At 30.0% G+C, this 14,575-nt stretch overlaps 1 protein-coding gene across 3 annotated transcripts in view; it reads left to right on the top strand.

Moving 5' to 3' along the window:
* SYCP2 (synaptonemal complex protein 2) overlaps positions 1-12,895 on the top strand; it is a 96,747-nt gene extending 83,852 nt beyond the window's left edge. For all 3 annotated transcript variants that reach the window (XM_074288730.1, XM_074288731.1, XM_074288732.1), the window contains 8 exons: positions 973-1,125; positions 2,013-2,089; positions 2,554-2,648; positions 2,730-2,829; positions 9,492-9,550; positions 9,773-9,851; positions 9,968-10,024; positions 12,144-12,895. In XM_074288730.1, the coding sequence (XP_074144831.1) occupies positions 973-1,125; positions 2,013-2,089; positions 2,554-2,648; positions 2,730-2,829; positions 9,492-9,550; positions 9,773-9,851; positions 9,968-10,024; positions 12,144-12,215 (692 nt within the window). In that variant the 3' untranslated portion in view covers positions 12,216-12,895. The remainder of the gene's footprint in view (positions 1-972; positions 1,126-2,012; positions 2,090-2,553; positions 2,649-2,729; positions 2,830-9,491; positions 9,551-9,772; positions 9,852-9,967; positions 10,025-12,143) is intronic.
* The last annotated feature ends 1,680 nt before the right edge of the window (positions 12,896-14,575 follow it).

The following is a 14,575-nucleotide window of genomic DNA, read 5'->3' as shown; positions in this document are numbered from 1 at the left end:
ATCTGCTGCTAATTTGAAGCTTGGATTGGAGGGAAATAGAGTAGAAAAAAGCATTAAGTATTATCTCTCCTAGTTAACATTTTCATTTTGGTGGACACTTTAAAGCAGAGGAAAATAATGCTGTGAACTTCAAGCACTATGATTGGTAGTGGGTGGGGGTAGGAATATTTTAGCATAAAAGTTACTCTGTTCTTTTAAGGGAGGATAGGGGAATCTTTCAGTACTTCTCTCAAATCATATCTTTATTATAGGTTAGTTCTGTGTTGTGGTTTCCTTTTGTTAATGTAATCAGCAAACTATTGAGTTCTCTGACATCAATGAAATCATTTTATCCTAGAAGGAAAAAAATAAAACAATATAGAGCTTACTTTCAAACTTCTTGTACCTTTTCTATTTACGTATAAATTTCTTGGTGATATCTTGTTAGGGCATAAAGTATTAGTAAAACAATTAAATAAGAGGGGTTGGGGAAAGTCCTCTTATTTGCTTTACCAAGATGTTGCCTATTTTTCATTAATAAGACTTGTTTAAATATGTATTGCCCATATGTAATTCCAATATGTGATATCCAGCATTATTCAATATTACTTTCTTACTGTTATGAATATCAAGATGTACTATTTTAAAGTTTTCTGTATGATATACATAGATTTCCAAGTAAGAATTATAGTAAAATTATGTAAAATAATTATGAAACTGTAATATCTTCAGTCTTCTAATGCTAGATCTTCATCCAAATATTAGCCACTATTGCACTATTGAACAAGAATATAAATTGTTGAGTGTTTCTTCTATAAAATGTTGAATAATATAATTATAATATTGCTTGAATAACAGTTTTCTGAAATTATATATTCTCATATTTAGAAAGAGTGCAGTTCATAATTGAATAAAGAAGTTTAAATTGAAAAACATGTAAATTATTTATTTTAATGTGATAATTAAGTTATATTTTTGTTTACAATGCTTTAGGGTCTAATATACATACAAATCTCAAACGGTTATGTACCTCTGATAATCTGAGTAATTCTGATGAAATGGAATTAGAAGAGGAAGAAGAAAGAAGACGAAATTTGCTTCCTCCAAAATTGATTAAAACAGATAGTGACCATGTTACTTACAAGGGTAGGACCTAAAACTGACTTTAAAATAAGGATACTCCACATCGTTTATGGCATAAATAACCACATCTAAAAATGCAAAAAAAAAAAAAGTAATTTGAGCCTAAGTGGAGATAATATGGAATCTGGAGGTGGTATGACATTGGATTTTAGACCTATATCCCTTTGTAATCTAGAATGCATAAAACATTTTTTTTTGGTTTGTTTGTTTAAAAAAAAAAAGGGTGATGATCCCTGTGTATGTGAGGCTATATGAGATAATAAAATGAAAGCACTGAATTATTGAGTATATTATAAATTGAGATAGACTACCAGTATTTTAAGATGGTTTCATATATACCTTGAACATTAAATTTATCACAAAATATTTTGTATTAGAGTAGTTCTTTAGTCCTTTAAAAAAAGGATAACACATTTCATCTAGAATTTTATGTATCACACTCAGTAACAAAATCTTCCTCAAACATTATTTTTTGTGTTTTCTAAACATTGGAAACAAACTGCAAAATTATTTATTTCATGTATTCTGCTGATATTAAAATCATTAATATAAAATATAACTAGTAAAGTATTCAAAGTAATCACTGGAAAAGGGAAAAGATTAATTTTGATATTTTTAAATTTCAGTATCAAGAATTTCCTACAAATTCCTCTCAATTTAAAATTCATATAATGAGAATTAGGTATTTTTTGAAGAGAGAATTTGATTACTGTATTTGATTTGATGATGGTTAGAACTTGGAAATAGATTACAATTTGGTCATAGTCAGGATTAGACAAACATTATAAAATAATTTTAAATCAGAAAATTTTGATTATCCTTTACTTTTTATTTTTTAGTATCTGGGAGCATATCTACATTATCAGCCAATGAGTTTTCTTTTCCTGCAGATACTTGGGAGACTCAAAGTTCAAGTGTAGATATAATGTGCCAGAAATTAAACAAGGAGTTTAAAAGAAAAATTCAGGCAAGTTTTCTTAGGAAAAAAAAAATTTCATTTTGCTTATAAGAAGCTATAGTTATATAATACAACAATTAGATAACTAAAACCTTTTCATCCCCCCCACCACATATCCATACTACAGTTTAAGGACTTTTATGATTATTTTATACTTTGGAAAGCATTGTATTTTCTAACATTGTGATAAATTGTTACATATTATTATGACTTAAAGAACTGAAAGGAGCTGTCTTGCTAATATTTTCATCCATTGATGAAACTTGATACTATTATCATTTTGTAAAATGAAATTTTAGCTTAGCCATTTTTAAAAAATCAACATGTCTCTACAAGTTTGCATTTAATTATTAGGAGTTGCTTTTGAATCCAACTTTTTTTTCTCTGAAGATATTTTAATATTTTTAAATTTTTTGCATGTAGATTAGTAATTTAAAAATGAATACAAACCAAGTGTAATCTATGTGTTTCAGAACCAATGCCAAAAAATGGATTATTTTAATAAGCTGTCTTTGAAATCAGCTGAGCAGCATCTGACAACCATCAATGATCACATTCATGAATACAGGTCTGTAGCAAAAACTATTTTGAGAATTTCTCAAAATAGCATTTTGATTTTGAAATTAATTTTCTTTTATTGTTTTAATAGAATGAAGCAGCTTAATAAGTTCCAATTCAGTATGATGGAGGAGCTAGAGAAGTTTGAAAAAGATTCCCAATCTTTAAAAAACTTGGAGCGAGAATATTCGGTTGGTGTTTTTAAGTATAACATTAAAATCATAATTTTTTTGTTTCTTTTTAAAAACATATCTAAAAGCAAAGTATAAGTGCAAGATTCATTTATTTTTAAAATCTTTTATTAATCTTCATGTTTAATACCTCTGACATAATAAAAGATGTTTCATATAGCTAATAATAAGGTTCTAATAGCCAAGAAAATGAGATAGTTCTTTTTAAAAAAAAAAACATTAACGCTGAAAAGGGGAGACAAGATCATAGAAAGAAGCCAGGCTTTTGCCTGACCTCTCCCCAGTTTCCCTCAGAAGCAATGCTAAATCAGAGCTCTAAATGGACTCTAAAGAGACAAAACTCACAAAAAGATGGAATGAAACTCTTTTCCATCTGAAAATAATTTAGAAGGATTTAAGGAAAGGTCTATCTCACTTGGGTTGAAGGGGAATATGGCCCAGTGCAAGCACTTGGAGCAATATAGCAGGAGGCTCTTAGTTGCAGCACAGGTAAGCAGCTGAGACCCCTTGCTCCTGACTTAGTAGGCCAGCTATAAAGCCTCCAGCCCCAGTGAAGAAGGCAAAGAATGAAGCCTGAACCCACATAATAAATACAGTTAGGCCAGATCAACCCAGAACAGTGAGAAAGCTGCCAGCACCTCTGGCCCCGTCATGAGACCTCTGTCCCCCCACAAAAGAAACTTGGGACTGTCTCCTGTGCCCAAGAAGCAGAGGTCATTTTTTTAAATAAAAATCAAAAAACAAAACAAAAAAACAAAGAGAGCTCTGACCATAGAAAGCTATTATGGCAACAGAGATAAGGCAAACTCAGAAGTATACAGCTGTGTTAAAATGCCTACATCTGAAGTGTCAAAGTGCTACATGAATTGATCTCAAGCTCAAAAGTTTCTTTGGGAAGAATTCAAAAAGTATTACAAAAAACAAATAAAAGAGATAAAATAAAAATTGGGAAAAGAAATGACAACTATGCAGGAGAATTACGGGGAGTGGGGGGAGTCATCAGCTTGAGAAAGGAAGCACAAAAATTGACTGAAGAAAACAACTCCTTAATAATAGATTTGATGAAATAGAAAAAATGCACTGAAGAAAACAACACTTTTAAAAGTAGAATTGGCTAAGTGGGAAAAAAAATTTTAAAAAAAGCTAACTAAAAAAATAATAAATTGAAAATTATAATTGGACAAATGGAAACTAATAACTCAATGAAACATCAAAAATTAGTCAAACAATTTTTTTTAAGAAGAAGGAAAAAATGTAATATACATCCTTGGGAAACATTTGACTTGGAAAATGTATTTAAGAATGACAATTTAAGAATTATTGGACTCCTTGAAATCCATGAACAGAAATTGAACCTGCATAATATCTTTCAAGAAATCGTGGAAAACTGCTATGCTAGAACCAGAGGATTCATTTAAAGAATCTAGTGATCACCTCTTGAAAGAGATCCTAAAATGAAAACTCTTAAGGAATTCTGTAGCTAAATTCCAAAATTTAGGAGTGATTAATATACATACCTAGAGAAGAGGCAAGGAAGAAGTAGGAAAGAAAAGAAAACAGAGGAGGCCTGATAGAAGGATAGATTTAGGAATATAGGGTCAGAAACAAAACACTGGTGAGGAGAGAGAGTGAAAAGAGGGGGAAAAGTATAAAAGCAAGGAAAAATAAGGAGGCAAGTACACTAATCATAACTGTGTTAGTAGGATAAATTCTCCCATAAAGCAAAAGCAGATAGAGAAGATTAACCAGAATTCTACAATGTGTTGCTTGCAAGAAACATTTGAAGCTGAGAAATATACACAAAACAAAGTTAAAAGCTGGATCGTAATGTTTCACCTAAATAAAAAAAAAAAATTAGGAACAATGATCCTTATCTCAGACAAAGCAAAAGCAACAATACAGAAAACTTCATCTTGTGAAAAGGTACCATAAATTTTGTTTTAGATTCCAGGCCAAAGGGGAAACTAAAGTGAAGCCAGAGGTATCAATCCCACCTCTCCCCACCCCCCGACCAGAGGGGGTTATACTAATAATTTTTCTTTAAAAAAAAAAAAAAAAAAAGCATTATAAAAAGGGGAAAGAAGCCAACCATAGAAGGTTACTTTGGGAATAGGGAAGATCAAGCTTCATTCTTAGAGGAGGTCATTAAAGTTTAAAAAAAAAAAGGAAAAGAAAAAACTCCTACCCCAGAGTAATGTTAAATGGCTACCTGCCCACAAAGAACGTATAGAAAGAAGACTTTAAAAATCAAATGAGAGACATTGAGAAAAAAATTTAAAAAACAACAAAAACAAACCATCCAAAAAAACAAGATAATGAAAAGAAAGCCAGCCAACTAGAAAAGGAGATACAATATCTTAAAGAAAATGATTCTTTAAAACATAATTGAGCAAGGGGAAACTTGTGAAGCTAAAAGAGACCAAGAACAACAAAATAATAAGAATGAAAAAAATATAACATAATGTGAAACATAAAAAAAAATGGTAGATCTGAAGAATAGATCAAGTAGAGAAAACATAAAATAATAAAAAAATCCCAAAAGTTGTGACAAAAAAAAAAGACTCTTGACATAACATAATAATAAAAGAAAATTGTCCTGAAGTGATAGAACAAAAGAGGGAAATAGAAATAGGAAAAAAATCCATCAATCACCATCTCAAAGAAATCCTATAAGGAAGATATGGTAACACGATTATTAAATTTCAAAATCCCCAAGTCAGAGAAAATTTTACTGGGGAAAAAAACAAACTACCAATTCAAATATGTTGGCACTACAGTTAACATTGTACATTGATTTATCAGCAGTTATAATAAAAAAACAGGTTCTGGGACATTATATAATCACCAAGCCAAAAAAAAAAAAAAAAATAGTCCTGTGGCCAAAGATATTATGGTTCAACAAAATTAAGTATAATATTAAATGGAAAAAGTGGACATTTTGTGAACTCTCAGATTTTCAGAATTTTGTCTCAAACAAACCTGAACTCAATAGAAAATTTAGCACATAAAAGCCAACATCAAAGACTAATTTCAAGAGACTTAATAAGGAAAACTGTTTTATATGTGGAAATGTCAACCATATGTCTAGTAATTGTATAAAAGAAAGATTGGGGCACAGATGAATGTGATCTGAAACTAAAAAGCAAAACCATCTAGAAAAAAGATAAAAATTGTAATTATGTTATACAAATGAGGTACAGAGAAAGAACTGACAGGAATTAGATGGGGGAGGAGGACTTGTAGTTCTGAAAACCTAGTCAATCAGGAATGATTTAAGTAGATAAATACCATGAAAGGTATAGTACCCTCCAAAATCTATTTTAAAAAATAAGAGGGGAGGGAACAGGATGTGGTGGAATATAGAAATGTGCATAGATTAATGGAAGTGGGTTAATGCATGTAGATTAATGGAAATGGGAGAAGGGAAGAGAGAAAGGATGGTGGAAGAAGATAAGGAAAAGATCCTTGGGTGGGAGGAGATTAATTAATAGCAAGGCAAGTTTAGGAGTAAAACTAAAAGAGTTATCCAGCATAGGAAAAAAAAAGAGATAGGCACATACTAACAATGACTAGAATTGGAATTTATTAGAAAAAAAGGATAAGGTTAATAATTATCTCAAAGTCAAATTTAAAAATTCAAGTAAAATCTATATTGTGTATCAGCCATATTAATACTGTTTTAAATGCATATCTATGTATATGTGTGTGTTTGTGTATATAGGTAAAGACATCGTTGTAGGTGTAGGTATAGATGTGTGTATTTACATGTATATACATGTACATAAATATTCTGTGCTGTTATGTAGCCTGTGAGGAATTTGAAAAAGGAAAAAGAAGAAAAAAGTGCACAGCAAAGAACAAAAGAATAACCTACAAGAAAGTAAAGATGGACAGCCATGAATATAGTGTCTTCTATTATATATGCTTTTTTAAAATGGAAATTTGTTACATGACAATGTTTTGTTTTTTTCCCTTTTTCTCTTTTGTTTTTTCTTTGTATTTTTAAGATATATTAATTTTTTAAATTGACCATATATTTATATACAAAAACTCATGATCCAAATTCAGGAATGTATAAATATTAAATGCATCATGATGCAGTAAAAAATTTTGTGTAATGAAGGGCAATGGAAAAACAGGTCAAAATTTATTGGAAACAAAATAACATAACCCTAAAGTTTAAGTTAAACTTGGGTCAAACAACAAATCACAAAAACGATAATTTCATCCAAGAGAATGGAAATGAGACAAAATTTATGGGATGCAGACAAAATTTAGGGGACATTTTTTATCTCTAAAAGCTTACATGAATAAAATAAAGAGAAAATCACAATTACAAAACATTTCAAAGTCACACCTAAACAATTGGAAAAACATCAATTACTCATGGGTAAGCCAAGATAATATAATAAAAATGACAATTCTATCTAAATTAATCTACTTTAGTACCACACCAATCAAAATGCCCAAAATTATTTATAGATCTAGAAAAAATAACAGTTCATCTGGAAAATAAAAGGTTGAGAATATTAAAGGAACTAATGAAAAAAAAAAAAAAAAAAAACAAAGGAAGGTAACCTAGCAGTACCAGATCTAAAATTGTATTAGAGAGCAACAGTCCTCAAAGCCATTTGGTACTGGGCTAAGAAGCAGAGTGGGTGGATCAGTAGAATAGATTAGGCATACAAGACATAAAAATCAGTGACTAGTAATCTACTGTTTGATAAATCTAAAGGCTCTAGTTTCTAAAATAAGAACTATCTATTTGGCAAACCTGCTGGAAAGTGGAAAAGAGAATGACATAGGTCATGAGACATAGATCAACATCTCTCACCCTATGCCAACATAAGTTCAAAGTGGTTATATAGGATTTAGACAAAGGATGACACTACAAGCAATTTAGGAAAGCAAGGACTACTTTAATGTAAAGGGCTGAAATTCTTGAGTCAATGCAATGAGGTCGGATAGTCAAGCACTTGAGGCTAATTACCAAGTGGATAATATAAGAATATGCTTGGAAAATGGCCCTTCTCACTATCCTGTGCTGGCCCAATCATTTGGTATATACAGAGAATTGTGGGAGAGACTAAGAGATGCAGTGAGACTAGCCAGACTCACTCTGGCTAGGGGACAAAGAGCCGAGGTGGTAGAGATTCTGCATCCATCCCCTTGACTTCTACTACTAAAGACCAATAATAAAGATTTGTGCTTATCCTGACTGGTTGATTCTAAGGTATCCAGAGTGCTAACATGGTCGTCACAACTTTACCATCAGATTTTTGAAAAACGGAGAAATTTATGATCTAACAAGAAATAGAGAACGTTATGAAATGCAAAATGGATGATTTTGATTACATTAAAAATTGTTACACAAAATAAACCTAGTGCAGCCAAGATGAATAGCAAGTAGAAAACTGGGAAACAGGTTTTATAGGCAGTGTTTCTGATACAAGCCTCATTTCTAAAACATTCAGAGGACTAAGTCAAATTTATAAGATTCTCTAATTGATAAATGATCAAAGAATACAAGTAAACAATTTTAAGATGAAGAAATTAAAGTTATCTATATTCATGTGAAAAAATGTTCTAAATCACTACTAATTAGAGAATGAAATTAAAACAACTCTTAAGTTACCACCATATACACTTATCAGATTGTCTAAGATGACAGAAAAAGAAAATGGTAAATGCTGGAGGGCATGTGATATGATAAATTTAGGACACTAATGCATTGTTGATGGAGTTGTAAACTGACCCAGCCATTCTGGAGGAACTAGTCCCAAAGAGCTATAAAACTATGCATACCCTTTGATCTTGCAGTCCCCCTACAGTTTCAGTATCTAAAATATCTAAAAGAGATCATAAAAGAGGGAAAATGACATATATGCAGATATAATTATAACAACTTTTTGTGGTGGCAAGGAATTAGGAATTGAGGGGATACTCATCAGTTGAGATGGCTGAATAAGTTGTGATATATGAACATAGTAGAATACAATTGTTTAAGAAATTATGAGCAGACCGATTTCAGAAAATCCTAGAATACTACACGAATTGATGGTGAATGAAGTGAGCAAAACCAGGAGAACATTGTACATAATAGCAGCATAATTATATGATGATCAACCATGATAGACTTAGGTCTTAGCAATAGAATGATACAGAATATTGACAATTCTAATAGACTTGGGATGGAAGATGTCATCCACATCCAGAGGAGGAACTATAGAGACTGAATATAGATCAAAGCGGACTATTTTCACTTTTTTTTTGTTTGTTTTTCTTTTTCTTGTGTTTTTTTCCTTTTTTGTTTTGAGGTTTCTTCTATAACACAACTAATACAGAAATGTGTTTTAAATTATTATACATGTATAATCTATAGCAAATATTTTCTGTTTTGGCCAGGATGGGGTAAGGAAAGAAGGGAGAATAAAATTTGGAATTCAAAATCTTATAAAAATGAATATTTAAAATTATCTTTATGTGTAATTGGAAAATATAAAATACTATTAAAAGTTAAAAAGACAGACAAACCCTGAATTCTCAATAAAGTTAACAATAAGAGTTGGTTTAATTAGGATTTGAAGTGAGAGTTATTTCAATCAATATTTAGTAATTTCAAATGCAGTAATACATTTTTCTCCTGTGGGCTTTATTTAAAGGAATTTTGGAAAAAAGTTTGTCAGAAGTTAGGTGCCTATAAGAAAAATGAACAAAAAAGGTTAGTAGATTTAGGATTTTTGTATGTATTAATTTAGTTACCAAAAATGGCAAATTTGTTTAACAAATGTAATAAAAGGTTTTTCTGTCAGTATCAATTCTTTTTGAATATTTGACCTTTTTTGAATAAAATGTCACATGAAATTTAATATGTTAGCAATTTTAATTAACCAAGAATTATAGTAAATACAAAGATAATTCCAATTGACAATTTACTTTTTAGAGTTCATCTTCTGAAAACTTCATTTGAAAAAAATATCTTTCACAACATTGACTATGAAGAAAATATTTTTACTTCTGAGGTACAGTTTTAATATTTTAGCATATTATTTAAAATAAGAACAAGTCTAAAATAGCAAAGAACTATAAAAAACAAACGTGAAAAGTTGAATGGAATAAATTCATTTATTATTTTTAGATGTATTCGATGAAAGAAGAAATGAAAAGACTTCAAGAAAGACTTCTTAAGGAAATGGTAAGTATATTGTTATTCTAGTTTAAGCTGTTAAGGTAATGATGCATTTGAAAGAAAAGTCCTTCAAAATTTCATTTATTCCCAAGATTGTGGTCCTTAGCCTTTTTAGTACTAATTTAGTAATAATTAAGAGAGGAGGGAAATGGGAACAAAGGAGAAGTTAAAAAGTACACAACAGAGAACAAAAGAAAACCTACAAGGAAGCAAAGATGAATAGTTTATGAATACAATGCCTTCTATTATTAAATCTGTTTTCTTGAAATAGAAATTTATTGTTACACCTTTTGAAATTTCCCCGATATTCTGCTGGAGAAATGACAATTTTGTTTTTGTTTGTTTGTTTTTTGCTTTGTCTTTCTCCTTTTTTGTTTTTCCATGTTTTGCATTTAAGTTTTAATAAGTGCATTTTTTCAAAATAGTAATTAATTTTATACTTATATTACTTTTAGTTTAAAAATACTTTATTCACAACACCCTTATAAGATAAATGATACAGCTACAACTAGTACCTGATTAATGCAAATCCTGATTAGTGCAAATAATGAATCCCCTGAAGTGGTGGTATGAATACCATTCAAAATGACATATGTAAAGTATGGTGATTGGTTCTAGCTCAATGAAAACATGCAATGCTGTTTCAAATAATGTGACCACAGAGGATTCATCATTTGCACAAATCAAGACCTAATTGTAAGTTATTCTCCCATCTTACAGATGAGTAAAACAGAAGGTTTAAATGATTTGCTCAGGTCATATGACAATATAATCCAGTGTCTAGTAAGGGCTTAATTTTGTTTTGTTTTTGTAACTACATTATTAATATTTTTTAAAAATTATTTTGATTTTGTAAGTAAGCTTGTTGCTTAGTAATATTTGACTTGGAACTCATTCATGATTCTTAGACCCATGTTCCTTTCATAATACTGAACTGCCTACTCATTATAAATTAGAAATGATAGTATATTTTAATAATAAATGAATATGAAATGTTTAACAGTTGGTTAACATTTGAAGATAAAAAATTACTCTGTTTTTGTAGAAAAAGGGAGAGAAATAGCTTTTCCCTAAAATGTTTGAACCCTAAACGTATGTATTTTGTATTTTCTCCTGGGCCTGCAACTACGGAGGTCAATGTATTAGAATAAGATACTGTTTATCAGTAGTTTTGATAGTTTATAAAGTAGCTTTATATTGATAACAAGTTCAGATTTTGAAAAAGGATAAAACAGTTACTGTCTTTCCAAAAATTAAGGCTAAAGAAATGTATCTATCATTGTATCCTTAGTGTGTTATTGGTTCTTTTCTAAATATGATTTTGAGGTGTTAATATTGATTCAACAAATATTTAAATTCCTCCTGTGAAACATAATTTCATTGAAATAAGGCTCCTTTTAAACACTTGGATTCTGGAAGAGCTGAGTACAAATTCTGCCTAATACTAATAGCTGGTCACATAATCTCTCTTACGGGTAAAATAGGAATAATAATAGCACCTTAATACACTGGGATCATTGTAAAGATAAAATAATGTATGTAAAGAACATGGCAAACCTTAAAGTTTCATAATTATGCATTTGGATTTATTTAGAGTTAAATAAAAACTAAATAAATCTAAATGTTAGGGAAAGTAGGTATACTCAGTTAACTGAATTTTCTGGTTATTTGGAATCTATTTCATTTGGAGCCTTATTAAAATTTTCCTAAAATTTATTAGTATACTTTTCTAAGTCTGATTGTTTTATAATTTTGTTCCTAATTATTATCTTTCTGAATAATAGTTGTCTTTATTATAGAGTACTGTAGATATAGAAGGCATAGAATATTGTGTTTTTGACCCCATGGAAAACCCTAAAGTTAGGTCACCATTTGCTTTTTTCTCTTAATATAATGTGCAGAAGAATTCTAGTTAACAAAGTGATCCAGATAAATTTTTAAAATTGATATATTGGAACCCCAAAATATACATCACATTGTTTGCTTAAATGCAAATGACTGATAATTTTTTGTGGTCTTCAGATTCTACTTTGAGAAAGCCAAAAATGAAAACTATTGTTCATTTTAACATTTTTAAAGTTAGTTTAAAAATATATGTTTTATGACTATGGTATTTTTTCCACAGCAAGAAGAGGAGCTTCTTAATGTTCGAAGAGGATTAATGTCACTTTTTACATCTAATGAAAGAAAATTTTAATGCACAAAATCTAGTATCTAAATACTAGATTTATCAAAATACTTGTTCTTTCTCGATACATCTTTAAAAACAATTATACAAATACAAACAAACTCCAGTGCTCCAGCATGTACAAATGATGGTGTACCATTAAGTTTTGAACACTATCCATTCCTTTTTATGCTAATAGATATTTCTCCTTAATGAATTAATAAGACACTTAGACCACCTATCCCAACCTATTTTTCTGTCTAATCCTTTTGTTTTATTTACTGTGTTCCCACTATTTTAGGAGAAAAATTGTTGGGCAGGTAAACTTTATAAGAAGATGGCTAATTATTTTATTAGCTCTTTGCATCACTGTATTAAGAATTGAAGTGATGTCGAAAATTTTTTTTAGTAAATTGTAATTTATTGTATATAAAGAGACTTTAAAATTATAAGTAAAGTCAAACTTTAGGCTTTGAAAATATTAATTAAATCCATATTTTAATCATTAAGAATATAACTGAGAAATTTGGTTCATACTTTCAATGAAGAAAAATACTTTCCAAATGAAAATCAGGAAGTACTATTTACTTAAACCAAAGCAGTAATTATTATTTTAGCAACCTCAGGTTCTTTCCTTAAGGAAAGAATATCTAGAATAAATTCCCATTTCAACAATTTTTCAAAGCTGTATTTTCTTAGGACACATAGCACAGGTCTGTCACTTTGTAAATTAATGTGTAAAAATGAATATACACTGTTTACTTCAGTTTTGTAATATAATTTATTAAAATTTATTTTGATTTTTTACGTGTCTTTTGAGGTCTTATGAAAGGGAAAAGAAATGTTTCTTTCTAGAAGGCCATTACTTCTAGAAATGCCTCTGCCTCTTGTTTGGGAATTATTGAATATTCTTCAAAGCTTTGCCATCCAAACTTTCTGCAGTGAAAGGTGGTGTGTACTTATAAAATTTAGGATCAGAAGGGGTTTGTAATGATTAAAGGAACAACTATTATTCACCCCACCTTAGTCATACCTGTCTTGGATCAGGAGACCATGGTGCTAATCTGGAATGACTAGCACCTTCTAGGAATGATTATTTTGTCATTGTAATTGAAGGAGATGTGAGGAAGAATTTCTGTACTGAGCTTAGACTTAATATCTTTCACATAGCCTTCTCTGAACCTTCTATTCATTGTTCCACATTCTTCACTCAGAAGTCAATAAATCAAGACTAATCCATCTATATGACAACCCATTATAAAAGGATGTAATTTAATATTGATATTAGGTTCATAAATATTGTTTGTTAAAAGTTTTTAAAACACCATGGAAATATTATCTCATTTGATCCTCATAATAACCCTTGTGAAGTAGATGGTATTATTCATTTTGTATCTGAAAAATCTCAATTTTTAAACTTGTCTACCTTACTTCACATCTGATACTTTAAACATTACGCCATGCTGTCTGTCTTTGAAAACAATTATCAAATTCCTCCCGATAGTTTTCTCTAGTTTAAACCAAGTCCCAATAACATTTTTTTATTAAAGCTTTTTTATTTTTTGAAACATATGTATGAACAATTCTTCAACATTAGCCCTTGCAAAACCTTGTGTTCCAATTTTTCCCTCCTCCCTTCCCTAGAAGCCAAGTAGTCTAATATATATTAAACATGGTAGAAATATATGTGAAATCCAATATATGCATTCATATTTATACAATTATCTTGACAATAAGAAAATCAAATCAAACCAGAAATAACACGAGAAACAAAAATAAAATGCAAGCAAAAAGCAACAAAAAGAGTGAAAATGCTAAGTTGTGAACCCACCCTCAATTCCCCAAGTCCTCTCTCTGGGTGGAGATGGCTCTCTTCATAACAAGACCATTGGAAATTGTCTGAATCATCTCATTGTGGAAGAGAGCCACCTCCATCAGAATTGATTATCTTATAATCTTATTGCCTTGTATAATGATGTCCTGGTTCTGCTCATTTCACTTAGTAGACATCTTTTTTTGATGTGATTTCAAGTCCTCTGCCTATATTGATCAACTTCCCCAGGACTTTCTCCAATTTATTAATGTGCTTTTTAAAAAGATACTATTATTTTGTACTAAACATAACATTTAGATACAGTTTACTTTTGTTTTTGTTATTGGGTATTGGGGGGAAGAGGAAAGGGAAGAAGAGAGTAGAAATAACATGCCCTAATGCAGGACTTAAAATTTTTCCACTGACTACTCTTTTCACCCAAAATTTTTTTACATGATCCCCAATATATAGATATATGAAATAAGTATATAAATTAAACATTTAGAGGTAATCATAATGTTTCAATCCCACCATTGTTACAAAACTCCATATCGGTTCATGAACCATGATTTAAGAA

This window comes from Sminthopsis crassicaudata, chromosome 2, assembly GCF_048593235.1.
Source record: "Sminthopsis crassicaudata isolate SCR6 chromosome 2, ASM4859323v1, whole genome shotgun sequence".
In the NCBI taxonomy this organism is placed as follows: Eukaryota; Metazoa; Chordata; class Mammalia; order Dasyuromorphia; family Dasyuridae; genus Sminthopsis; species Sminthopsis crassicaudata.
This window is presented reverse-complemented; position numbering and strand designations above follow the sequence as displayed.